At 35.6% G+C, this 27,086-nt stretch overlaps 7 protein-coding genes across 9 annotated transcripts; 2 read left to right on the top strand and 5 right to left on the bottom strand.

Annotated features, from left to right (window-relative positions):
- Positions 1–942: 942 nt before the first annotated feature.
- LOC104699169 (fatty acyl-CoA reductase 6, chloroplastic-like) lies at positions 943–2,394 on the bottom strand. Its single transcript, XM_087454241.1, has 4 exons — positions 2,081–2,394; positions 1,615–1,807; positions 1,415–1,515; positions 943–1,318 (listed from the first exon to the last, which is right to left on the bottom strand). Exons 2-4 carry the CDS (start codon positions 1,656–1,658, stop codon positions 1,164–1,166), a joined length of 300 nt encoding a protein of 99 aa, XP_087310367.1. The 5' UTR covers positions 1,659–1,807; positions 2,081–2,394; the 3' UTR covers positions 943–1,163.
- Positions 2,395–3,358: 964 nt separating this feature from the next.
- LOC104791962 (sigma factor binding protein 1, chloroplastic) lies at positions 3,359–4,226 on the bottom strand. The gene has a single exon (XM_010517973.3). It carries the CDS (start codon positions 4,119–4,121, stop codon positions 3,654–3,656), a length of 468 nt encoding a protein of 155 aa, XP_010516275.1. The 5' UTR covers positions 4,122–4,226; the 3' UTR covers positions 3,359–3,653.
- A 3,151-nt stretch (positions 4,227–7,377) lies between these two features.
- Positions 7,378–10,229, top strand: LOC104791963 (uncharacterized). 2 transcript variants are annotated; one of them, XM_010517974.3, is made up of 7 exons: positions 7,378–7,630; positions 7,741–7,903; positions 8,117–8,866; positions 8,943–9,026; positions 9,286–9,377; positions 9,493–9,567; positions 9,745–10,229. In XM_010517974.3, exons 2-7 carry the CDS (start codon positions 7,753–7,755, stop codon positions 10,132–10,134), a joined length of 1,542 nt encoding a protein of 513 aa, XP_010516276.2. In that variant the 5' UTR covers positions 7,378–7,630; positions 7,741–7,752; the 3' UTR covers positions 10,135–10,229. The 2 variants fall into 2 exon arrangements, with proteins under 2 accessions (XP_010516276.2, XP_010516277.1); XM_010517975.3 differs by having other exon boundaries at positions 9,776–10,098.
- A 324-nt stretch (positions 10,230–10,553) lies between these two features.
- Positions 10,554–14,526, top strand: LOC104791964 (rhomboid-like protein 20). Its single transcript, XM_010517976.3, has 8 exons — positions 10,554–11,832; positions 11,929–12,029; positions 12,426–12,566; positions 12,756–12,822; positions 13,283–13,434; positions 13,527–13,628; positions 13,761–13,886; positions 13,978–14,526. Exons 1-8 carry the CDS (start codon positions 11,808–11,810, stop codon positions 14,143–14,145), a joined length of 882 nt encoding a protein of 293 aa, XP_010516278.1. The 5' UTR covers positions 10,554–11,807; the 3' UTR covers positions 14,146–14,526.
- Positions 14,452–17,066, bottom strand: LOC104699170 (uncharacterized). The gene is made up of 6 exons (XM_019246847.2): positions 16,355–17,066; positions 16,071–16,163; positions 15,740–15,970; positions 15,422–15,524; positions 15,037–15,266; positions 14,452–14,920 (listed from the first exon to the last, which is right to left on the bottom strand). The coding sequence occupies exons 1-6, from the start codon at positions 16,678–16,680 to the stop codon at positions 14,692–14,694; spliced, it is 1,212 nt and encodes a 403-aa protein (XP_019102392.2). The 5' UTR covers positions 16,681–17,066; the 3' UTR covers positions 14,452–14,691.
- A 111-nt stretch (positions 17,067–17,177) lies between these two features.
- LOC104791966 (CDPK-related kinase 7) lies at positions 17,178–21,339 on the bottom strand. Of its 2 annotated transcripts, XM_087454243.1 has the most exons (11): positions 20,095–21,339; positions 19,395–19,525; positions 19,241–19,282; positions 19,046–19,154; positions 18,874–18,952; positions 18,496–18,792; positions 18,282–18,394; positions 18,091–18,198; positions 17,949–18,011; positions 17,702–17,869; positions 17,178–17,613 (listed from the first exon to the last, which is right to left on the bottom strand). In XM_087454243.1, the coding sequence occupies exons 1-11, from the start codon at positions 20,590–20,592 to the stop codon at positions 17,473–17,475; spliced, it is 1,749 nt and encodes a 582-aa protein (XP_087310369.1). In that variant the 5' UTR covers positions 20,593–21,339; the 3' UTR covers positions 17,178–17,472. The 2 variants fall into 2 exon arrangements, with proteins under 2 accessions (XP_087310369.1, XP_087310368.1); XM_087454242.1 differs by having other exon boundaries at positions 18,496–18,952; positions 20,095–21,059.
- A 1,754-nt stretch (positions 21,340–23,093) lies between these two features.
- Positions 23,094–26,403, bottom strand: LOC104791967 (uncharacterized). The gene is made up of 5 exons (XM_087454245.1): positions 26,388–26,403; positions 25,087–25,336; positions 23,744–23,902; positions 23,536–23,640; positions 23,094–23,451 (listed from the first exon to the last, which is right to left on the bottom strand). The coding sequence occupies exons 2-3, from the start codon at positions 25,318–25,320 to the stop codon at positions 23,828–23,830; spliced, it is 309 nt and encodes a 102-aa protein (XP_087310371.1). The 5' UTR covers positions 25,321–25,336; positions 26,388–26,403; the 3' UTR covers positions 23,094–23,451; positions 23,536–23,640; positions 23,744–23,827.
- Between the last annotated feature and the right edge of the window lie 683 nt (positions 26,404–27,086).

Consider the following 27,086-nt stretch of genomic DNA (forward strand, 5'->3'; position numbering starts at 1 on the left):
CAGATTTACGGGCTTTGGGCCGGACCAATTCGCCTATATATTGACATGCCTAAGGAGAGAGCAGGTGAGCGAGAGACTTAAACAAGAACTCATGAACACTTCATAAGAAACTCTTGATACATGTCACTATGTATATGTATGGGTCTGTTTTTTTTTATAACTCAAAATTTAATCATAAACAAGTTATATCAAAATTAATATTATTTTGATAAAATACCCTATTGTAAAGTTTCCTTCCTAAAACAAGGGATGTGAGTATGTGACTATTGCACTTTGGTTTCACTCACCCAAGTAAATCAAAAAGAAAACACATCATATCACAACCCATGACACAAATTTGGAAAACTCTCATTACGTTTCATGCTTTTAGCTGACTAATTGCTATCACATCCAGATAGTCAATGATCACTTTCTTTAACTGGATCTTTGCTAATAGAAATGCCTTTTGAGACCTGGAAGATCGATGTTAACAATGTAATTCTCTCAGTTAATGCCTCTCATGTTAAACTCAAACTTCTTTCTCTCTTCCACTGACAACTCCTGTATCAGACTTGTTGTATTTGTATTGTCAAACCTTGTGTCAGTAATCTGATACCTTTGTCAGTCATGGGTTGTGATACCTTTTTGCATAATAAAAGAACAAAGGCCAAAGTATGTTACTTACCGAGCTTTCGCCAATGACATCACTCGCAACATACCTATAACTCAGCCGTCATTACCTCTGTAAAAGCGTTATGGCTGAGTTATTTAATACACATCAACGGTTTCTGACGTAGCGTCTGTCGTGCCAATAACATTTTTGTAATTACGTTTTTTCCGGTAACATAAACCAAAGGCACACTCGGCATTTTGAAAATATCCGAAATATCCTAATAATAAATAAAAGATTTGTTGATTCTGGTAATATTACCTAGTTTGGAGTACAGAATAAATCTCCCAATATAAATCTACAATCTCTTTGTTCTTGAAGACAACCTAAAGCTTCTCATTCTCTTTGTTGTTTACATTTGAATAAAGCTCCAATGAGCTATTGTATTTTCAGTTTTAGATTTCTCTTTCAATAAGCTCTTTAAGAACATAATCTATCTTGTTTGAGATTGTTTTCATAAGGTAGTGCATAAAGTAAAATTTCTTGTTTGTCCTCACCTTTCAATTCCAAGTTCTTACAGTTTCTTGATTCCTTCGCTGCCATGGAACTTTCTTACAGCTTCTGAAGCTAGTTTTAGCTCGGATTCGATGTTCAACTCAGGAGTTATGTTTTTTCCAATGCAGAGAGGTGTCTCTAGTACTATTCCCTCTTTCTTGCCAGTCACATAAGCTATATATATCAACAACAACAACAACAACAAAAAATAGTTTCCGAAACTTCTCTAAAAGAAACTTATTCTCACATAATGATAATAAAAAAGCATACCAGTTGAAAAGTGGAGGAAAAGTGTCAGTTTCTTGCACTCCTTTCCGAAGCTCAAACCTCTACCAGGTCCAAGAGCATTGATAATTAGAGCAGAGTCGTATCTATTTCCGTTTGTTTGAATTGAAACCAAAGTTAATCATTACAATTAATTATAAACCAATAGAAAAACAGAGCAAATATAAACAGAGTAAATTAAACACCTGTCGTCGAATGTTGTAACACCCACCACTACTGATAATGACATCAATCTCCTCTTATAACTAAGTTTGCTTTTTCAGGTTCGATCCCTAGATTGTCTTCTCCAATTACTGGAATCAACTTGCTCTTCATGAAATCTTCATAAGAGCTCCCGTGCATTTGCTTCAGAAGCTTGCACAGATCCGAGCTTATGATCTGTGTGGAAGAAGAAAGGATACAAAATTATGAACAAAATGGAAAAGACAAGTTGAGAATGGAAATGTCTGAACTCTGAACAGAACTCATCACAGAGTCTCTTGTTTGCTCTTTGCTGATTCTTGATCTTTGGATCTCATCAGAAGGAATACCTTCCCAATCTCAGGACTTTCTCTCAATAATTTCTCAATCAACACTGCAGCAAACAATTTTCCAATCCAGGAACCTGTTTATTTGTACGATAAGAAAACTCTAATTTAGGGTTTCTCGTACCTTTGCCAAGAAACCCTGTTCCACCCGTAACGAGACAACTTTCCCCTTTTAAAAAACGGACGATTCCAATTCCTTCAGTGTCACTACTTGTTTCTGCCTCAGGCCTCTCTAACGACGTCACAGCTTTCAAAGACGTCTCACGACTCACGGTAACAACATGAATTATGGACTCTACGAGTCGTCTGTGACAAACGACGAGCCAAGTGGTGGTTAGTTTAGTCGGAGAAAGAGGAGACGAAGTTGACACCATTCCATTTGATGGCGTTGCTTGTGGAGATTTGTGGTAGCCATTTTTTGTTACCAACAACAAGAGTAAACTGAAAGCTTTTCATTTGTTTTTTATAAGAAGTAAGAATTAATACGGTTAGGTTATATGGTTGGACCTTGTCCATTGACATTTACCATTGTGTACCGAAGCTATTAATTCAAAAAGAGTAAGAGGGACTGTCGACCCTAACAAAAAGTGTAAGAGTACACATATGGATCGGTTTTGACAAGAAGCTTTCTTGTAATGAACGGAACATAGTAAATATATACAATCAAACTAATCAAAGCGTTTAAAGGTGAACAAACCACTGTGTTTGAGGCTTTGAGTAGTTGAGTGCTTTCTAATACTGATGAACATAATTTTGTGAACGTATCTTTCTAAGGAGATGAAACAATATTTTGTTAATACTCAAAATACAGAGCAATATGGTAAACTGTAAACATATATGTAAGCCTTCCTAGAAAGCGATATTTATAATCGTTAATTATACTCAAAATCCAAATGTACATTTTCGTGACTTTAGAATCCCTAAATATCAAAGGTTCTCTACACTAAAAAGAATCTCTCAGATGTCTCGCAAAGAAAAAGGTTCTCGATGGCTTTAATCGAATCATATAATGCCTTCAACAAACCAGGATGAATTAAGAGAATCGCGTGCCTTCTTCTCAATACCTATGTCAACATTGCTTTGGATCGTCACAGTGCTACTCAACTGGTATAAATATAGTTCACTTGTGTTGAAGTACCGGGTGGCTTATTAGATTAGATGAATGCTGTTGTCACAGCAGTGTTGTGGTAGTTAGGAGTTTATGGAAACGAACTTTCGTGTTCATAAATGTTATTCCTATACTTACTTGCCCTCAACAAATTTTCAATCATCAACACTGCAACAAACAATTTTCCAACCCGATATATCAGTTTACGTTGATACGAAAACAGGGATTGCTCGATTGTGTTTGTGTATTGACAAGGAATGTGAGTGTGAGAGTTGTACTTTGCTATTAGCTAACTATAGAAATAGAATATCACTTCTTGATTACATAAGAAATACATATTCATTCATACATACCGAAGTTTAAAGGGACAATAAACCAAACAAATCAAGAAAATACATATAAAACAAGATCAATTCAGAACTTTATACAGTACAGTATAACTTACTCATATAACTCGCATCTTAAACCCTAGTTAATTGATCTATCCATGTATCAATTTAAATCTTTTTTTCTATTTCTTTGGTGGTTAAAATTATGTATCAAATTCATAATTTTATATATAATCTACTCGATGAAACCCTAATTTTAGTCACATAGAATCGATGCTTCCAAAGTCATTCACATTGTAAAACCCATTCGAGAAAAACCCAGAAAAACCTGCCGACAGCTGTGGCAAAAACATCTCTTCCCCAGCCAACGGCTCGTAACAATCACCGACTCTACCATCGAACAGCTCCTGATGATGGAGAACACGTGGCGTCAGATCCTCCGGCGTAGAGACCGCGCACGGTGGCGGAGAAGGGTTGTGGTCGGAGGAGGATGGCGAGTCGTAGATGGACTCCGGTTGAAGATCTACCGCGTCTTGGCCAGTCAGCTCTTGAACAAGCTCTCTGAACTTGGAAGCACAAGTCTGGACTCTCATGGGGTTTGAGATGTAACGGACTTTGATGGGTTTGTTCGTCTTCTTCTTATGCTTTGGTGATTTTCTTGAAACAAGAGATGGGTTTCTCTGTTCTAAGCTTGTGGTGGTAAGAAACGTCGATGATGATGACTCCATATGAGAGGATTCAGACAGATGTTTATGTGTTTTTTTTTTATTTGCTTTTCTTTTTGTTTTTCAGTTAATTTTTCAAGCTTCGACAGAGCTTTATATAATGTTGTCTTTTTTACATTTGTTTGGAAGGTGAGAGGAAATTAATAGGAAAGAGAGGTTGCAGATGAAAGGAAACAAAACGTATTGAATGACGGCGCGTGTGCCTCACCTGTTTTCTGATAGGTGGGTATGACTCGAAATATCTAACTTTTTAGGGAGTGTAACGTGCATCTCACTCGAGGAAATAGTCGCGTGGTCATAAAAAAGTATAAGAAAGGTTTTAAGTGGTGATCAAGGCGAGAGCCCGCGGCTGCGCTCATATATATGGTGGAGATGATGGAGCTATTCGTTGATCCTCCTCCACGTGAATACCACTCTCAATCAAAAGAAGATATATAACGTCATATATTACATCATCATTACTCTTACGAGATTACGTCACTAAAAACTAGTCATGAATGATATATGGAAATAACCTTTGAGAAAAGTCGCATATGTTTTTGTTTCCTTAATACGAAAAAGTTCGAAGTCAATTTTGTAAGTTCGGTTTCCTTAATTGAGTTTGGTTTTTGTGTTCAGTTGTTGGTTATGTCGTACAATTGAATGTGTGTTAACTAAAATTTTAATTTGTAAGTGATTTTGAGATGCACTTGCACTTCAGATTATCTATATTAGCTAGCACAAACGATGTGGGTACCTAACCTACCTATTTCCTACGAGTTAGTTTGGTCTTTAATATTCAAACAGATTCAAGAATACATATCATCATAACTCTTACGAGATTACGTCACGAAAAAACTGGTCATGCGAAATGGAAAAAATATTTCTAAAAATGAGAAAAGTCGCATATGTTTTTGTTTCCTTAATACGAATTAATGTTCGAAGTCAATTTTTATTTATTTATAGATATTTAGATAAGTGAGTTTGGTTTTTGTGCTCTCAGTTGTTGCTTATGTAACTTTAATTGTCTTCAATTGAATCTGTTAAATAACCTTTTTCAATCATAAGTGATTTTAAGATGCACTCATTTCAAATGATCTGATTAGCACGAACGTTGGGTTACCTTAACGTCTTTATTATTCAAACAGATTCGAGAATATAGGAGACACAGTATTTTCTGTTCTCTCAAAAGTTCCACTTTTACAAATAGATATCATATTATTAATTCCGTAGTACGATACTTCTTCTTGTTGGTTATGTTACTTTTCACGTGACCATATAACCAAACTACAATAACAAGAGAAACCATTATTGTTTCAAAGTTCTCATCTATTTATTTTACAGTTTTTTTTTTCTTTTCTATTTTCTTGTCAAACTATATAATCTATAGATGAAAACTGTACTAATTAATATATATAGCCAACAAAGAAACAGTACAATAATTTAAGAGAAAAAAAAAGAAAAAAAAAAGTGAATAGTATTAATTATAGTAAGGATTAAGAAATGAAGGGGAGATGAGGGGTCCAGGTGGGCAAGTGGGAAGAAAGCAAGTAGCATCAGTGTGGTCTCACTATCACTCTGTTTAATCTCTCGTCCTAATTAAAAAACAAGTCTTTTTCTTTTGCTACAAATATGAGTGATTAATACTTAATTGACGTGTGATGTATGGCGGAATAAAAAAAAGTCAATATATTGTAGTATTATATTTACGATTTACGATAAGACAAAAAAAAAAGGGAGTTATCAAATGCTTATATAGGTGGTTGATAATATGATTAGAACAAGAGGATATGATAAAAAAAAAAAAAAAGAAGATTAAAAGCATCTTTTTAAAGATCTTCAAAAAAAAAATTCAAAGAAAGTCAAGTCACGTGTAACGTAGACGTACGGTAGACCCCTCTTTCCCAGTTCTCCTGACAAATTCATTTAATATTTCCACTTTTATCTCTTTGTCGAATAAAGTTTATCACCAAATAAAGTCTTCTTAAGTACCCAATACCCACACGATTACTTATTAATTACATATTATTCAACGTTAAATTTCTTATCACAGATAACATAAGCTTTAAAATACAACCAATACTTACAAGTTAGACTATTATACGCTGCGTATTAGATATTTCAAATACTTACAAGTTACAACAAGTATGCATGAAACTCCTCCTATAGATGTATTAGATCTTAAAATATTATTATACGTGTTGGAAACTGGGTGATTAGTGAGCACATGGGTTGACTTCCAAGTAAACGGATTCAAACGACTTTTGCTTCTTTGTGGAAAAAAAGGGGTTTGTTTTTTTTTTTTTTTTACCCTTAACGGGGTGTGTAATTCGATTATATGATCAATAGACATGCATGAAAAACAAGAGAATCATGTTCACATTCATCAACGTAGATAATAATTAGAACGTTTCAGAAACTAGTAGAACAAAGTTGAGTTTTTTTAAAAAGTAGCAACGTCGTACTAATTAAGTTCGTATACCATAAAAATCATGTATACGCGATGATTATGACGAATGCAAAAAAATCTATAGCTGTTGATATGGCCTAGGTTTTAGTCTCTGGCTAGTTATACATATCTCTATCAGAAAGGAACATGCATGGCCACACAAACACATCATCTTTTTTTTTTTTTTTTGTTATTATCAGAAACAATTAATTAGATCTTATCTATTTAAACTTTCATCTTCTCCTCCTACCAAAAACCAGAAAATATTTATTTGATTTATAACTCTCATTTGTCGTCTTTTTTATTTTTTAAAGTTTTACTGTTTGTTTATTCACTGGCGGAACTAACTCACTTTAGATTAAAATTGATGTCTGCGCCGATCCTGCATTACTTTCATAGGTCTTGCGAGTCCATTGTTATATAAGACGATTTTTTTTTTTTTTTAGCAAGAAAAATTCTTATCATAAAAGAACATGGCCCAGCAAAAATTCAAGTCATATACTCCCATTTAGTTGGCAATGACATTGGACACACACGCCAATGATAGATGGACAAATGTGTTATCATGAAGAGATGACAATTTATTGCTGATAATCTTATCACGTTTCAACAAAAAAAAAAAAGAGTTATCATTTTGGGCAAATGCAAGCAAGCATGTCGAGTATTAAAAAAAAAAAAGTCTATGAAAGGAGTCAAACTCGGTGGTCCACAATATTATAGTATTATACGATAGTAATGTTTTTAATTTCATAAATCAACTCATCATCATGTTGGTCAACTGATTGAAAAGATTAGTGTATATATCCGAAAGTTAGAGTGTAAAACCAGCCCATGAAAGGCTGATAAATGGGCTTTATCGGCCCATTAAGTCTCACCGCCTCATCTGATTGTAAGGAATCGATCGCACGGAGGAAAAAAATATCTTCCCTCTTCGAACCCTAAACATTTTTTGTAGAGAGATATCGATTAATAATTTCACTGGTAAATAAACTGAAAGAGTGTTGAATTGTTCGGAATCTATCTTCTCGTTTTGTTCGATTCGATCTCCCAATCTCGTAAATTCTGCTGCAAAATTTCTCCGGTGGTGAGCAAAAACATCCTTTCGGATTTCGAAGTTATGGTCTCAGTCTTGTTTCTTTTTTTTCATTGAAGCCAATTACTAATTGTCTCTCTTCAATTGTATTTTTTTTTCAGGTGTAAAGCTCAATGGATACAGAACTGAATTCACCTCCGCATCATGATGATGGTTATGGTGATGGTGATACCACGGCTGCTTTTCGAAAGCCTTCTAATGATGGTGCTAGTAGAAAATATCGCCGCCGAGCTTTAGCTGACGATGGCTCTTCTTCATCTGATGGTTAGTTCGTATCTCCAATTCTTTTTCCAAATAGCTTATTATAGACTGTAATATTATTAGCGTATTTGTTATTGTATTTTGATGAACGGCGCTTAGGAGTTCTTGTTTTTGATTGCATCATGTAATTGTGCATCTTTGTTGGTCGTTTCGTTTTGTTTCCTCTTTCATCTCTAGCCGTAGCTCAGTTTAGAATTGTTGGTTCTTCTTTTGTAGGAAGTCCTGAACGTAATCAGAGTTCTGATTCTAGGGGAAATATTAGGAAAGATTCTGAACCACTTCATTCGAGGAAAGAGGATAGGCGGGAATCTGATCGCAGTCGCTATGGTAGAGGTGATTCACATAAACATGAGAGGTACTCTAGGGATGATGATAACTATTGTTCTAAGCGTGAGGGGTACAGCAGATATGAGCGTGATGCACCTCGATCTAGCCGTGATTCAAGGGGTGGCCGTCATATTGACCGTACAGGAGTAGAGACTGAACTTAGCAGGTCAAGAATTGATTCAGACAGACATTCCCGTGATAAGTATAGCAACTTTGGACATAGAGTCAATAGTAACGATAAAGTTGAAGATTTGTCATCTCGCTGGAGATACGCAGACTCAAGAGTGGAGGGTAAAGAGAAGGGTTTCGTGCGGGGGAGAGATTTTCTAGACGAGAAAAGAGAGAAGGGTTTCGTGCGGGGGAGAGATCTTCAAGACGAAAAAAGAGAGACGGGTTTCGTGCGGGGGAGAGATCTTCAGGATGAGAAAAGAGACTCCCGCTGGAGTTTTGGTGACCGCTATTCCCGTGATGAAAGAAAGGAACATGGCAACCCTGAGATTAGCAAGGAGAAGGATGTTCATGTCAAATCTCCAAGAGACCGTCCTGATGTGAAATGTTTGGCAACTGAGAATCGAGATACGCATTCTAAGAAACTGAAGGGGTTCATTTCAGAGAAGTTTACTCATGGCAGTAGTAATGGTAAGACTCTTAAATTTCAGATATTTTCTTTCTGTGGTTTATACCTCCTTGCTCTAAAGTTATTTTGCAACCGCAGAAGAGAAGCAGACATCAATCATAAAGCCTTCCCCTAGTGATGTTGATGCTGCCAAAGTTGCAGCTATGCAGGCTGCTGAATTAGGTAATACTGTTATGATGTTATTCTAAATCTTCTAGGGTTTTTCTCTTCATTTATTTTGACTTTCGGATTCGACTTGTCCTTGCTTTTGTTGCCTTTGTATACTTGTGATCTTGCCATCTGAAAATAGTTAATTGAAAGTTATGTGACATCCTATATAGCTCGTTAACATTGTATTCCAATTGAAAATGCTTACACAAAAGCCTACTCATTGTCTACTTTTCCCTAGTTCTTACCTAACCGTTTTCCTCGTTGAATTCAGTGAACAAAAACCTTGTTGGAACGGGTTACCTGACAACAGATCAAAAGAAGAAGTTACTGTGGGGAAAGAAGAAAAGCACAACAGCAGAAGAGGTATCATAATGAATGATGACCCTACTTGGATATGTAAATACAAATGTAGTGATATAAACCGTAAAATCACAAATTTTCTTGTGATTCTACTTTTGCTTATTTTGCTTCGAACCAGTCTGCTCATCGTTGGGATAGTGCTAGTGCGCTAATTGGTGACCCTGAACGACAAGAAAAGTTCAACAAACTTATGGTAAATCTCATCCTTCCTTCCCTACTTAAATGTTTCGCTTCCTTTAATTGTCTTCATACCTCAGTGATCATCATGATATATAGGGCATGATTCCAGAATTTTTCAAAGTTTCATATTTTTTTTTTAAAAGCATAGAATTTGGCTGTGTATAAAGTAATAATACTAACACATTTTCAGAGTCTGAGGTTGCGTTGGTGCATCATTGTAGGGTGTGAAAGCGAGTACGGTAAACCAAGAGCAGAACCTAAGCGAAGTCGAGGTAGAGAAGCAGAAAGAGTTGCAGATGGATTTAGAGAAGCAGTACACAGCGGGATTAAGGAGGAGAGATGGACGAACCGTAGGGTTAGGTCTTTGAACCTCTTTGGTAAATCATTCTCGTACTCTTGTCTCCTTGGAAGGATTCTTTTGGCATCTCCTTTTTGTTGTACTCTACTACTCTTGTTGAAGCCCTTAACTATGATGATCTCCATGTGTGTAAGAATTAAGTTCAGTAACCAGGTTTTGAGTTTAAAATCTTTTTTCACCGACGCATATTCTGTACTTATTGCTGAATTTTCTTTGTCGTAGAAGTTTTTTCTTTACTCAAAATGATACTAAAGTCAGTAAGTTTATCGTTATTTAATTTAATAAACGAAACAATTAGAGTTTCAGATTCATGTTAAGCTCTCGAGTTGACTTCATCTCAAGATACAATTAGAAGCTTCAAATTCGAAAAAAAATCAACAACGACTGTAAGTCTCTATTAAGCACTTAAAAACAATTTAAAAACACTTCAAATATAACCTTGATCAGTTCGATATCAAACAAAGATTGCATTTTCTTCTTCTTGACTCTAATAATCACACAAAATGGAAATTTTGATACATATGTAGTGTGTTACCCTAATTAAACTGATGAGTAACTTACATGTGTTGATCACTGTAATTCCTCTTTTTTTTTTACCTACTTCAATCTGTTAAATTCTCTATAGAGCTAAGAAATATTCTGGACTATTCTAATAGAGTTTTTTTTTTAATTAATTGGTCAAATTAGAGTTGTCAAAATTTAACATAGCTTTCTCTCTCTTCCCTCTCTCAATTTTTCAGAGAGAGAAAGCGATGAGTAAAATTTTCCGGCAACGATGGCTTCCTTAGCATTTGTTGACCGATTACTCTTCCGGAATCGTCTGGCTTCTACAGCAGAGTTGTCCGGCTTACTGTCCAGCACCGTTTTCGTTTTCACGGTGGCGTGTGGCTGGCTTCCTTTCCGACATCGGTGGTGACCTTCACACCGTTGGTCGGCTTGCTTCCGGTACTTGTTGGCTCTTTCAGCAACGGTGGCTGGCGTTCCTTCCGACATCGGTGGTGTCGTTCACACCGTTGGTTGGCTCACTTCCAGCACGGTTGGCTCACTTCCAGCGACGGTGGCTGGCTTAGCTTTAGTTTTTTTTTCTGTCTTTTTCGTTTGGGTTTGAATAATCTGCGATTCATGAGTTGTTGTTATCGATTTCGATAGCTTTCTTCTCGTTTAAGTTGCAGATCCTTGGGCTTCTCGTTTATGGTGTAGATCTAATTTCTTGAAGATTGAAAAGTTATAGTTTGAAGAAGAAGATTAAGAAGTTTGGCGTTAGGTGGAGTCATATTCTCAGCTAATTGGAATTCGCCTTGTTCTCTGGGTGTAGATCGAGATTTTTTTGTTCTTTTCCGACGATTTCGGCCGGATTTGAAGTTTCCAGGCGACGTTCCCTCTGTCGGTGATCGGCGACTCCAACTCTTCGACTTCCCACGTGTCAGCCATCATGTTTCTCTCTTGCCACGTGTTCTGTGTTCCAATGCTTACTCTTCAATCTTCAGGGAAAGATTTATTAGTTGGGCCTATAGCTTGTGTTTTATTTGGCTTGTTTTTTAGGCTTGTTTATTTTAGTTTTAATGTTGGCCTGTTGTACTTAGGTTTGTAATGTTAACCTGTTTACTTTGGCTTTTATACCCTCGATAAAACACTTGTGACAAAAAAAAAAAAAAAAAAAAAAAAAAAAAAAGTTGTCAAAATTTTGCCAACTAAAAAAGTGAAGATTGAAATAATGATTTTTATCATATTTTCTGAAATTTGATGTTTTTAATATCTGAAGTAAATTGAATTGCTTCTCCGAAAGAAAGAAGATCAAAAGGTTGTATGTTTGTTGTTGTTTGTTGCATCGATCTCGAAAATCCCAGATTGATTTGATTTTGCTCACCGATTTGTTTCTTCGTCGCCCGGCGAAGATGAACGGCGGTCCTTCCGGTTTCCGTACGTATTCGTCCTGCCATCGCCGCTTGATCATCAGTTTCTTCTCTCGTGGTGCTCTTTTAATGTCGATTTCTGAGTTTTTGTTCGATGTTGTAGATAATGCTCCGGTCACGAAAGCCTTCGTCATCACGAGTGCTCTTTTCACTGTCTTCTTCGGGATCCAAGGTCGTTCTTCCAAGCTCGGTTTGTCTTACCAGGTATATTCGCATTTTCTGTGGTTTATTGTGATTTCTTTTACTCAGGTTTTAGATTTTGTTTATGGAGTTTTACTTTAGGATTTTGCTGGGTGGACTAGGTAGGGTACCCCCGATTTGTTCGATTTTGACATTCTCCAACAATAATGATGATTTTGACACTTTGATTATACTTTAGCCCCTGTGGTGCTTAATAATGATGTTTTGCGCCCTACTGTTTTGATCGTCCAAGTGTGATGTAGTTCGATAGCTTGCATCGGATTATCTGTTTGTGTTTGCCAGTAACCTGATAGCTTCCCAGTTCAGGATCCGAAGTTATCTCTTCTTAGTTGCTATGTAAATCTAATATCTCAAAATTACAACAGTTTCTTATATAACCTTCTTCCAAACTCGTTACAGGATATTTTTGAGAAGTTCCGGATATGGAAGTTAATCCTGTCGACTTTTGCCTTCTCCTCTACACCGGAACTGATGTTTGGATTGTATTTGCTATACTACTTCCGAGTTTTTGAGAGACAGATTGGCTCAAATAAGTACTCGGTAAGTCATGATGCTTGTAGCTCAAATCTCTCTACTTGGTAGATATATCCTCATGTGTTTTCTGTTTCTTGTTCCGCTTGGCAAACTGGTGGTAACTAGAAAGGTTTACTGCTGATAATTTCTTTTGAAGTTCCACTATTTTCCTTCTGCTTACAAAAGGTTTATGAGATAGTATTGTTGCTGCTGCAGGTTTTTCTCTTGTTCTCAGGGAGTGTATCTCTACTACTAGAGGTCTTGTTGCTATCGCTGCTTAAAGGTAACCATCATTCTTTTTCAGGACAGCCTCTTCAAATTCTACGTCTTTTTCTTATTAGTAAGATTTGCAATAGTTGGGGTACCAATGTTACAAATAAGAGTTTGGTTGTTGGTTTGTAAATTAGCTTCATTACCACACTCCTGCAAAAACTATGAAGGGAAAAATGCACAAGGAAGGATTGAGGTGCTCTGAATATTATATAGGAGCTTATGAATTATGTTTAAATCCCTGTGACGATCTTAATTAGTTTCCATATCCGTCCTTGTTTTTTATTTGCTCTAATTTTCATGAAGAGCGTTTACTGGATTTTCACCTGGTCCAGAATTTAGATTATGTGTTTTTTTTTCCTGGCGTGTCTGCTATAGATTTTATACATTGTAAAACTTAACTTAACTTCACTAAGGAATATGTTGACCTTGTATCTATTATAAAGGTGACTATCTGTTGTTTCTTTTTCCAGATACCACCACAAACTTACTGACCTCTGGACCATACGGCCTGATATTTGCTTCGTTTATACCCTTCTACTTGGACATTCCTGTTTCAACGAGATTTCGCGTATTTGGTGTCAACTTCTCTGATAAGTCATTCATATATCTTGCAGGAGTTCAGGTAAACAATACCATAGGTTTAATGTAACTATCTGTTGTTCGTTTAGTGTTCTTAGTATCAGTCTGATAATCTTCTTGGATTGTTTTTTGAAGCTTTTACTATCTTCTTGGAAAAGATCCATCTTTCCTGGAATTTGCGGCATAATCGCCGGTTCCTTGTATCGTTTGAACATCCTTGGCATCCGCAAGGCAAAGGTTATATATCTTTCTAACCTTTTTAGTAGATACAAATACATCGTTATTTATCTCTCTGTCAGATTGCTGGCTTCTTAGCTTTCTTTCTATGTCACTAGAGTAACCTTAAATTTATGTCTCAACACATCACAGTTCCCCGAGTTTGTGGCTTCGTTCTTTTCCCGGCTTTCTTTTCCCTCCTTCAGTAACGCTCCTCCTCCAGCACCAAGCAGGAACATCGTTGGGACTATATCACCTAACACAGTGCGCCGAGCAGAGGTGAGTCTCATCCTTTTAATTTTCTCAGTAACATTCGTCTTGCCTATTAGCCAAACTCTTAGTATCAGCTAAAACGTTTCTTTGTTTTCAGAGATCTCAGCCAGCTCCAATGGCATCAAGTGTGGAACCATCTGAGGAAGCCATAGCTACATTAGTATCAATGGGTTTTGACAGAAACGCAGCAAGACAGGCGCTCATGCATGCCAGAAATGATGTCAATTCTGCCACAAACATCCTCCTTGAAGCACAATCCCACTAATTCAAAAAGAGTTTTACTCTGATTGGGAAGAACCAGAAACATTGTTGATTCCAGTTTCAGAAACAACACAGTGATGAATTCTTCGGCTGTCAGTGGACCAACCTTTGGAGCCAACATGTCTCAGCATATATGATCCGGCCAAAGATCTGACCAAACCTTCTTATTTTGCGTTTGTAGTGTAGGAAATTGCATAGATTATGTAGTACAAATTTGCAAGTTAAGAGGAATACTGAGAAACTTATCTCTCTGTAACTTCAAGACTTCAAAAAAAAAAAAAACACAGATCTTAATGCATTCACTCAAAACTTGCTTGGAAGCACGAAAAAACTCTTTTACTCTTTTCTTGTTTTCACATACAATGATTTTAGCTTGACTACAAAAGAACGTGGGAAGTGATAAGACTAGCTTACATATCAGTAACTTCGAGAATTCAAAAACACAGATCTTAATGCATTTACACATACAATGATTTAGCCTTTACCTACAAGTACTTGGGAAGTAATAATACTACGTCTGGAACCACCTTGAGTAGATTAGGCAGAAACTTTAGCTCGCTTCTTCTTTTCTTTCATCCATGGTGTACACTGGTATTTCCCAGTTCTTGTTCTTTTTGGGATCATCAGTTAAGGTAAGATCTGTTTCATACTCTTTAAAAGTTTTGAAGTATGTTTTGGCTCCCATCATTACCAGTCTCTCCAACATGAATAACTGGTAATTATTCTTGATTATAGGATCCAAAATCTCGCTAAAATTCGATGAATAAGCCAGTTTGTACCTGCAGTATAAGCAAATCCCACGACATTTCACTTATATGTATAAGCTTGCACACCTTAATCAAAAAATCTAAAAACTGAGTCAAAGAAGACAAGGATCAGATAAAGAGTAATGTACCTGACGGCGAGAGGAGAAAAAAACCCAGGAGTTCTCTCATTAGAACCAATAAAAAGAGTCCTCCCTCGTGGGATCCGCTTCTCTATCCTACGAAGGATGAACTCCGGGCGAGTATCTCTGTCTAAATGAGGAAACTGAATCCTTTCAACTCCGAATCTGTCTTTTCTGGTTTTCAGTTTGTCCCCTCGACGAACGTGGATGGCATCATAATCACCAAGTTGTGCTTTTATCTGTAACAACACCAAAAACTTAAAGGCTTCATCAAGATGCAGAGTAAACAAAAACTGATTAGTAAGCTTAGTTTTGCAAGAGATTCATCAGAATAAAGCATAACATCTTGCGGGGTATGTATACTCTCGTTAAAGGAAGCATTGTTCCATGATACCTTCTCTGCGGCGTTTCTCAAATTTGAAGCTGCCATATTAGGGAGAAAAGAATATGGAAGCATGACAGCGCTACGATTGCTTCTATCTTTGCATTCAACGAACCTACATTATAAGTTAAAAGAATATGGAACCAAATGATCAACAATCTCAAAGGAGTTAAAAGGAGATTATAAGTTATCAAACTTAGAAGAGAATAAGCAAATTGATGAATAATGAACCGAATGTAAACACAATTTCATCAGCTTGATCATGATCTGATCGCAAAGATTCAATTCCCATAAAATCACTCAAACGAGAAGAACAGAGGAAGTGATTACCATGCAAGAGGACTTGCGGTTCGATTAATGATCAAGAGATTTGAGTAGTGACTCTCTGTTAGCCTGTGTCGACTGACTCCGCGAACATGCGCGATCCCTCTTTCTTCCAACCTCATACTTGTGGAGAGAACAATATGCCAAGTTTTGGAGTTGTCCAATATAACAGGTATCTTCTCAGATATGAGGTCAATATCATACAAGGAGTCCATTGCACAAGAGCTCCCTCCCCAACTAAGAAATTCAAAAGAAACCCTTGTGTCAAGAGACAGACACTAAACACATTCCCCAAGGTCGAAATAGACAAACAAGTGAAGCGGGTTACAGAACTCACCCTTCCTGAGTAGTTTTGTTATCGGATCGATTGAGTATACCTTTCTTATTATGTATTGGATTGATGCACATTCCAGAAGGCATTACAAAGGTCCTGCAACAAGAACATTGTTGTTATGGAATTGATTATGTCCTCCTACACTAATCTCATCTCCATAAAGCTTCACCCTTTTCCTAGAAAGCCTAAAAAGAACTCAACTGTGATCTCACTGAATTCAGCAAAGTAGAACTCTTTTATCAGAAAAAGCCAAAATTTTGACAATTTCACAGCTAAATTTGAGTTACCTGTTAAGAAACATGGCTTCTTCAAGTGCACACCTGAGACTAGATTCCTGGTGACCCAAGCCAGCACAGGTCTCGCAGTTTTTGCCAGGACAATCGATTCTGTGTCCCCAATACAAGTACTTCTCAGACAACGTATGCTGTCTCTTACCACGAGGTGACCACACGAAATAATCTATTAGGGTTTGTTGATACGGCAATCCCAATTTTCCGGTGGAGATCACAGAAGAGAGCAAGAGGAGGGATGCAAAAACAGCTATACATAACAGAACAAGACGCTGAGATCCAGGAGTTGGTTTGGTTCGTTGAGCTTTGCTCATTGTCGCCATTTAAAGTGTTTAATACTGAACAATGCGAACGAAGAAGAAGAAGAAGAGTCCTCGTCGACGGTTAAACACAGAAGATCCGATCTGACGAACGAACGGTCACGTGAGAGTCTCCGGAAGCAGAAAAAAGTGGCGTGGCCGTGGCGGATCCCAACACTCGTTTGAGCTGCTGATCGAGAGATGCCTCAGGTAATGCTTCTTCTCGGCTTTGGCTGCCATCAAAAGACTGTCTCGAGCTCGACACGTGAAGTTCGCCGCACAACGCCTGAGCAAACCGGTTAATCAATTCGGGTTCGAATTGAAATCGGAACAATTTTGTGTGCCCCAATAGACTCGGTTAATCTGATAAACCAATCACTTAAAAGCAAGATTAGCAAGATTAGTTCAATAATTATAAAAAGATTCCAGATTTCTGACTTCTGAGAGATTTTAATGGTTACAACTTAAAAGCAAGATTAGTACTTCGTTGAGCTATGAACTGAGGAACAATGAAGGAACAATGAAGTAGAAAAGGGAACACTTTAGAGGAGTAATCGATATGTTTTTTCTTCTGTACAATCCTCTTGATCTCAATCAACACCATTCTTATATCTTAAAGACTCAAATCTTTACCAAAACAAAGAAAAAAAATAGGACTAACAAGAGGAAGTGGATGTAGTCTGTTTGATCACTGAGTTTCGCTCGGAGTCCATAAGGTCATAATCATTTTGGACTTGGTGTAAGGTTACTGTCCTAAAGGCAGGTCCTTTTAGATCCAACGAGAACTAAATGTATAGGTGAAAGAAAGAAGCCTCTCTACGCGGCTTTCTGCAATGTCCGAGAGGATACGCCGTGTAAGAGTCTGACAAAACCCAAGAAACTTAGCTTCCCATCAGAATGCCTTATCCAATCCTGAAGAACAACCTGAACAGGGACTGATGGACCGAGTCCGAGTTCCTGTTAATAAAACACATTTACCAACAACATATCAATCACCAGCCGAGGACACCTGTAATATCACATCTTGAGGCGGAGATTTTTATACCGAAGCAAGTTCTTCAATCATGATGACTCTGTTCCCATCCTTCTCAAACAATTCATATGCACGGCGTGCATGTTGCTCCCAAGTTTCCATTGCTTCTAGCTGATAAACACTTATAGCTGAAGCGCAGAACTCTTCAAAGTCTAGTTTCTTGTACTGTAGACAACTAATCTGCAATCCAAAATATGATTTTATTACCATCTTAACCCACCAAACATAGTGAATATGATTTAGTCCTTTATTGCCTTACCATGTGTGCAAAATCCAAGACTCGTGAATCCTTCGTAGCCTCTGTCGAGCTCTTCAGGATTGCCTGCAATTTTAATCACATAGTAAGAAAACACAAAGATACTAAAATGAAGAAGAGACATGCGAATGAAATAGAAGCTCACTGTTTTGTAATTCTGCATCGAGATATATCCATTTTTGCTTGGTCCCAACAAATTAAACTGCTCTTGTAAATAAGTCAGCTGCGCTACAGTTAACGTTTTGGCAAGAGCCTGTAACCATGAATATAACCATTAACAACATTTCATCCATACGACCTGAGGATCAATGGTAACTGCTGAATAATCCAACTCACCGCTAAAGCCGATTTTCTCAAAGAAGACGACATTATGTATACTTTTACGAGCTTGTAAATTATCATATCAGATGGTATCTTCAACTCGTGCGAGCCAACCAGCCAGGGATGGCCTGAGATATAAGACAAGTTGTACACATATAAGTTTTAAAGCAGAACAATATGAATACTATTATCGAAATAGAAGTATCAAGTTGGTTATATAAAGACTTACACAAAGCCTGTGCAGCAGTTAGTCTCTTACGGTAATCTTTGTTTAACAAACGTTTCACAAAATCTACACCGTCAGGTGAAAGAGATGGCCAAGGAGCTTCTTCAAAATTGGGTTCTGATTTAAGAACAGCTCGGAAGATTCCAGATTCAGAACGGGCCCAAAAGGGACGGCTACCACAGAGAAGTATGTAAGCAATCACTCCAATACTCCACATATCTGCCTCGGTTCCATATGTACGGTGTAAAACTTCAGGGGCCACGTAATAAGCACTTCCGACAATGTCATTCAACCTCTCATCTGCAGAAAGTGTAAAACAATCAGCTTTCCATCTACTATTGCGACAAGCTTCAGTAAGGAGGATCCTTACAAATCTCTTACCTGGCCGGACATAGTCGGAGAGACCAAAATCAATGGCTTTCAGAGGAGAAGACTCATCCTTTGTAGCGAAGAGAAAATTCTGTAAATGAAAAAAAAACGAATAAAGTAAAGATTAGTTAAGTATGAGAGAAAAATATGAAAACCAAAACAAAACGGTTAAGGATATATTAACCTCGGGTTTGAGGTCACGGTGAACCACGCCTTGAAGATGACAGTAAGCTACTACACTAAGAATCTGAACCATTACTTTTTTAGCATCTTCCTCTGAGTATTTGCCTCCCCTGATAAGTCCAAAGAAAGAAAACTCAACCAGTCAGAGCATGATACAATAGAGACGAGATAGAATTATGTGTGATGCAGCAGTTACCTTTGAAGTATTTTGTCCAAGAGTTCACCGCCTTGGCATAATCTAACCACAGAGACAAAGAAAATCGATTAACTACTTTCATCTCAATCATTCAATTGAAAATGATTCTGCAAAAGCACGGAACATAAGAAAACAATAAAGCAACTTTACTTACTCCATAACAATGTAAACATTTTCATCATCTTCAAAAGCATCATAGAACTGGATTAGGTTTTTGTGACCAGTCAAAGCCCGCAATATCTTCACTTCTCTTCTAACATCCTCGATTGCAATTGCCGTTGTCATCTACAGAAAATAGCATCCACAATATTAGAGAACACAAACAATTAATTATAATTGTATTCAGATCAAACAGTAAATCAAGAGAAGAGCACAGGGAGACAATTGGTTTATTAGCATCACTCAAGAAACTCTGTTCTTTTTATTCACGCTCTGACAAAGTACATGATTATATCAATCTCGCACATTCAAAATCCAACCAACAAATAAACAATTCAGATGTTACACTTCTACAGTGCATAAATGCAAACAACTTATAAATTCCAATGGTGGTTGATGAAGCTACTCAGCAGCTCACAGGTCTTACCAATAAGAACAATGTAAATATGAACCTAGCTACTGAGCTAATACAACACAGTTCAACTTCACATAATTCAAACACCAACCAAACAAAGTGTGTCTGACAACATCTGAGAAAAAAATATTAGCCAAAAATCCCAAATAAATTGCACAAGTCACCGTTCCAGCTAAGCCTAAGAACTACATATGGCAAATAACATGTGGAACCTACGGCATGATCATATATATATCCTAAGAGCTTCAAAGGGACCAAAAGCAAAGTAGAGAGAGATAACCTTTGATTTGGGAATAACTTTGACAGCCACATCTTGACCTTTCAAGCTACCTTTTTTCCCCTTAGCAGAGCAAGTATACCCAAAATGCCCTCGACCCACCTCACCGTCAATCTCATAGTGTGAAGCAAACTGCTTGGAGAAACCAAATTTCTTGTCAAGGCCAACCTCACACTCACTACCTTCAGGGATCGAAGCTTCATTGGGCTTAACGGAACCGTGACGACGCGCGAGGAGAGCTCGTATGTGCTTAGCTGGTGATGGAGGTGGGAAAGGCCGCTTGAAGAAACGAAGTGGCGTGGAACTCACGCTCGAGGAGGAGGAGACAGCAGGTGAGGTTTTGAAGAGACTAGGTAAAGGACTTGGACTATAAAACGGAAAGCCTGAAGATTTGGACTTTTGAGATGATGAGTTCCGAGGTGTCGTCTCTTCGATTTCATTGGAGATTTGGAGGCTCTTCGATTGGTGCTCCTCGATAGGTTTACCATGACACAGCCCCATCAATGGAGATCAAAATTGAGAGTCAAAAAGAATGAAACTTTATGCTTTCAGTCACACAAACAACAAACACAATGTCGAATTCTAGATTCAGTTTCCAGACACACACAAACCCAGAAATCAAAACAAAACGATAAAGGAAACAACTTCCCGGGAAAGACACGAAATTTCTCCTGGGAACAGAGTGGAGACACAAAACCCAGAAAAGCTAAAGCAATCCCAATTTCTAACACATGGGAATTGAGAGAGAATGCGAGATCAATGAAGATAAACCAAAACCTAAATCAGGAAGAGTGAAAGAGAAGATAAATATGGGAAGGAAGAAGAAGAAGGAAAGAAGCTAAATTTCACTTCCAATGAGAAGAAGGAAAGTAAAAGACAAGGGAACAAAAGCAAAGGCGCTAAGAATAAAGGTAGAGAGAGAGAGAGAGAGAGACAAGGGTTAATAAAAAAAAAAGGGAAAGATGCTTAGCAGAAGAAGAGCACCAAGGAAAAAAAAGAAAGAGAATCAAAAGATGTTTTGAATGGGATCAATGTGTAAGTTTAGTAGCTAAGAAAAAAAGTCATATTATTCTTCAATCTTCTATGAGAATAATAATGGAAGAGTGGGGTTTTTTTTGCTAGTTTTGGAACCTACCTTAACCAAACCAGCCTGTCCCTCATTCTTTTTTTTACACAATACCCAAAGTTTCTTTCATTCCCTTATTTTATTAATATTCTTTGATGTAATCTTAAAATGCTTTCCCCCATATCATGAACATGATGAAGTAACTGAGCAAATATTAGTAAAATATGAAGTTGGTGTGGAATTTGTTATTGCTTATGTTATGTGAGGAACATGGCAAGGTGTGCTTGCTTGTGTAAACTCACAAGTATTGGGATTTTGCTTGTTTGTTGGGCACTTACCAACTTTGACCAACTTGTATCATCTTTCCTATATTTGTGTTTTTGCCCCTTCTTCTCTAACTTCATTATTAAATGATCCATCTACTTCTATCGTTTTCGTTCTGTCGAAATATGCTTAGGATACTATATATATAGTTTGACATATTTTTTGTTTGTGTAAGGGATGATTTTGTGTAGTAATGATGAACACACTCATACCAATTTAGATTTACCTTTATTAGTTTGTGTTGATCAGTTCATTACAAGAATAACATTTTAAATGAAAGTATAGTAGATACTTAGTTTTTGTATAAATAAATAGTAATAATATAGGGGTCATAATGATTTCTTCCTTTATTAAACCATATATTTGTAACCTTTTCCCACATATGAATGCAGTGTCTCTGTATTGCTTATAGAAAGATTGATTAGTTTAAAATAGTTGATTTTCCTCTTTCTTAAGAGAGTTTGTATGTTCAAAAATTTCTCCTTGTATTTGTATATATTTTATAGATAAAATGGTGCTACCTCCTTATGCAAACTAGCTTTTGTTGAAATTAGCGAGTAATTAGTTGAACAGACGTAGTAATCATTGAATTAATAAATCAAGCATAAATAATTATAATAACCTAATTTGGTATGAGGAATAAAAGATATCCGAGAAAATGCGAGAAGAAGAAGCACATGCACGTTAGAGATAATATTCCTATTGCTTCTCCAACTATGACATTTGATTGATCATTGAATGTTTTCCCCCGGCTATAGTAATATAACTGATTAAAAATATTCAGACATTCGATATTAAACAAGCTTCTAAATTAACTCAATACAATTATCAGTTTTGTTGATTTACTATGATGACACATCATCATGATTCATATTGTCAATTTTTAAAATGCGATGTTGGTTTTGTTTTCAAACGTTATATCAATAGCGACACTTAACTTTCTTGATCGTGAAGAAAACTCACTATAAAGGGCCGAAGACCATGTCCACTAGAGAAACCTTTCTAAATTGCTGAAAATTATATTAATTATATAATTAATATTAAATTAATCAAAACAATCTATTATATATTATCAACTTAGTGTTCAAAAAAGCGTTAGACGATATGTGGGAGGTGACCCAGAGTCTAGCCCCTAGAACACTTAGTCGGAATTTTAAGTGTTTATAGGCGGTTTAGGCATTTACAATACGAACATTATATATAAAATTATATAAAAATACATGTTAAAAGAAATAAATAATAATAAATCATAAACTAAAATTAGTAAAAATACATTTATTTAATTTAGATTAATAACATATAAACATTTATAAATATTTATATGAATATAAAACTTAAAATTTTAAATATATGTAGTTAAAAAAAATAAAAATATACATTAAAATAATATTTTATGATTTTAGGCAGTCTAAGCGATCGTCTAGGTGTCTGCTTAGCGCCTAGCACCTAGACGCCGTCTAGGCGGCCGCCTAGACCGCTTTCTTGAACACTTTTAAACAAAATCATCATTCTACTAGAGAACCCATATAAATTGCTCAATCATTAAAATAATAATTTTTAAAACAATTGTTTATTAATTATCAAATTTTAATAAATTATTATATAACAAAAATAACAAAACAATTATTTTAATTACTTATATTACATAAGAATAAACCAAAAATATTTTACAACAAATAACTCATCAAGAACAAAAATCATGAGATATAATTTACAAGAAAAATACAACATTAAAATGCTTAATTAACCAAGCTTGGCAAGAACTGATCAAGGGTAGATGTAGGAGAGATCATGTTGGGTTGCACCAAATTTTTGCCACAAAACATCTATCTGATTACAGTTTCAGAGCAAAGCCCAAAGAGTACCACGTTTACATCATCTTCCTCTTCTAGTTGCAGGCTGAACAAGTGATCGAAGACATTGCACAAAACGAAACAAAAAGAGATCAACTATGAACTCCTGACCAAACCCTGGTTTCGTGTCACAGTATCAGATCAGATTGTGAAAATATGCAGAGATTTTACAATGATTGATTGAATCACATTTTCTTTTACCTTTTTCATTCTTGCTAGGGAGAGCGCGCTTAACCGAAAGAAGAAATGTCTCTTCGATAAACTCAGATGCAGGACATGTTAAACCGCCATTACAGCAATATGCACCTACAAGTATAGAATGTGAAAAAAAACTTAATGATGGTAGAGATAAGAGAATCAAAATAAAGATGCTAAAGAATAGCACTAGTGTTGAAAAGAAAGAATTTACCTTCAAACGATCAGTTTGTGTAAAACCAAAGAGAAGAGAGAGAGAGTTGCAAAGAGGAAAGAAGAAAAATAGGAAAAAAAGAATTTATCTTTTATATCTACCCAGGAGCCAACCACATTTTGACACGAACCGTGTCTTATAGGTTCCTTCCCCTTCTTCCTACAACAACGATTCTCAGGTTTATTAGATTTAAATTTAAGTTTTTTATTTATTTTTGGACCATAATATTATGAGCAACCCTATTAGCAATGCTGGACATGCTCTAAAGGCTCAAACCACTACAAAGGCATAATCAAACATTAATAATAATATTATAATAATTATGTGACTAGATCTTCATATTCCTTCCTGCCTTTTTTTTTGTTTTCTCTTTATTTTTGTATTCTGACAACTATTGTATTGTACTCCATATGTTCCAATATATAAGAGTTTTTGGCTAAAATCACACAAATTAAGACACAATAAATATTTTCTTATTTAACAAAATTCAATCATTAGAAAAAAATACTGCAAAAATTTAAATAGTCAAAAATTATTAAATAAATATAAAAAATACATAGAAACTTGAAAAAATCTTATAAAATAGAACAAATAAAAAAAACTTAAAAAAACCTATATATTAAATAAGAGAGTACATTTTTATTGGTACAATTAGATGGGACAATCCACAACATATATCTACAACTTTTGTACAAATTTTTTGTTGTTTTACTTATACCATTAGAAATCTATCGAAATTGAAATCAAGAAATTTTTTTAAAAGAGAATAAGAGACTTTTGATATAATTCACCATCAATGATTTTGATGGGAACCTAGTTGGTTATATGAATAAGAAGATTAGCTATAATGCAATTACCCATGTATCCCATGCAAATGTGAGTGTGAGTATTTCATATATTAGTTGTCATCTAACGGTTACTAAAAATATAAAATTAGTACTAGAGTTTATCATCATGGTAATCATCATTGTAATTTATAGTTAAGCCGTATTGCCTATTCATCTTTACCAATTATCCTTATATACCAAAAAAAAAAAAAAACTATCAAATTTGCTATCATGACAAACAAAACAAAAACAAAAATATACCAAATTTGATCTTACATGGCTCGTGGAGCGAGAAAATACTCTTTCACCAATGTTTTTTTTGAAAAAGTTTTTTTTTTAATTGAAGGGCCCACGTGCACATGCTTATATTAAGATATTAAGATAAGAGGTCATAATAAAAGGCCAAAAAACATATTAAGATAAGAGAAAGAAAAACCAAACTTTCAAACGTCTAAAACAAAACCTCACTTCACTTCTCTGCTCTTTCCTCATGCTTTCTCATTCAGGAAGTGTTACCTTCTTTTTGCTACTGAATATTTCAACTGGAACATCACACACTGAGAGATTAGTCCAGTCAAGTTGTTCTTCAGCCTTTGGCACCACCGGCACCACCTTAGCAGCCATTGGCACAACCTTGTGCTTTCTCACGACCTTAGGCTTTCTCACGACATTAGGCTTTCTCACGACTTCCAGAGGCTTAGGCCAAACAGCATCCATGGCATGATACGACAACAGCCTCGACTCATACATCTGCTGCTTCACCTCTCTGTCTAACACCAATGTTGTGAATGAAACTGAGTTCATAGAAGATTCTTAATTACTAACAATACTCATTTACATTATGTCTTACAAACTTCATTAATACTAGTAATTATAGACTACCATAAATTAAAATTGTTAGTTCTGGAATTCCTAACAAGAAATATCCAAAAATAATGGTTCCAACTAATTCATCTTGTTCGATGTAATACTTCAATCACATTGGAAAAAAAACTAAAACTTTTTATCGAACTTGATATTGGTTTATCATGTTATACCTGGGTAGTAGAACATAAAATTTCATAAGAGTTGATATTGCAATATTTTTCCGAGAAGCTATATTGGATGAAAAATAGTGAAAATTTGGGAATCAACATTAAAGAGACAAGTTTGATATGGCACATTAATTAAAATTTCACCATGTCAAACTTTTGAAAAAATATTTAATTTTTATAGCATAGCGAATTAATGATAATATCTAAGATATATAGCGAATAATGTTTTATAGATCTTTTGCCTTTTCTATACAAATATTTCCTTGATCACGAGTATAAGAAATCTACATATCCTGTCCTTACCTAATCAATCATCATGTATTCTCAACACATAAATTTAAAAGAATATAGGTAAAATGATCGTAAGTTTCTAACACTTCTAGAACATCTTGATGATTGATAATTAATGTTTATAGATTTAAGATATTGCGCTAACAACTGTCTTATGAGTTTTATACTAATCAATGTTTATCTAACTACATAATACGTCAATTTGTACAAAATTGTAATTCTATTTTAAATTTTGTATCGAAAGTGTAAAGCACATGAGCTTTCCATTAAAAAAAAAATCAAGCACAAGACTTATATCAATGATGTGATTAGTAAAACATTCATATTTTTTGTGTGTGTATCAGTGTGTGTTTAGACTATATATGGATACAAAATTTTGGGAGATATACGGTTGTATTTTTGTGAAACCCTTTTGACAATAGTAATTTAAATAAGTGAATGAAAATGGAAAGTTGGTAACTTCAAGAATAATAATAAAACACACAAACATACATTATTGTTGGGCTTTTTGAGTGAATATATATTGGTAGCGAGCAATGAGCACAGCATATATATATACAAAGAAAAGTAAGTAAAGCAAATAATTCATATTCTTATTCCTTGATACCTTCATCTCCTCCACTTCTTTATAATTGCGTAGATTCGTAAAGCGTCATAAAGCATACATCTTTTTTGGATATAAGTAGATAGATGATCACTGAATCCCAAATTAATACTATTTGCCTATTTGGTATGTATATCTTGTTCTTTTTCTTAAATAACTGTTGTTGGGTCTTAGCTTCGGAATGTGAATCAGTGCTTAGCCCGGCCCAACATGTATCTGTTGGAGGAGATATTGTCGTCTTCAAGCTTGCTGGGCCTTGAGCCATTAGACAATCTTAATTTAAAGAGCTACCCCTGTCATAACATAGTAGTATCTCTGTATTAATGCTCGAGACCTCGAGTTGTATTGTTCGCTGTAGATACTACTCGAGCTATATACATTAGTTACAAATCTTAGTAAAAGAAATATATCCCAACACAGTAGAACCTCTATAAATTAATAAGGTCGGGACCATGAAATTTTATTAATTTATAGAGGTTTTAATTTATCGATAAATTAATAATTATTAAATTATCGATAGATTAATAAAATATTAATTTATGAAGAGAATTTTTTATCAGAAATTCAGAATTTAAAAGAAATTGCTA

Source organism: Camelina sativa, chromosome 6, assembly GCF_030686135.1.
Source record: "Camelina sativa cultivar CO46 ecotype springtype chromosome 6, ASM3068613v1".
In the NCBI taxonomy this organism is placed as follows: Eukaryota; Viridiplantae; Streptophyta; class Magnoliopsida; order Brassicales; family Brassicaceae; genus Camelina; species Camelina sativa.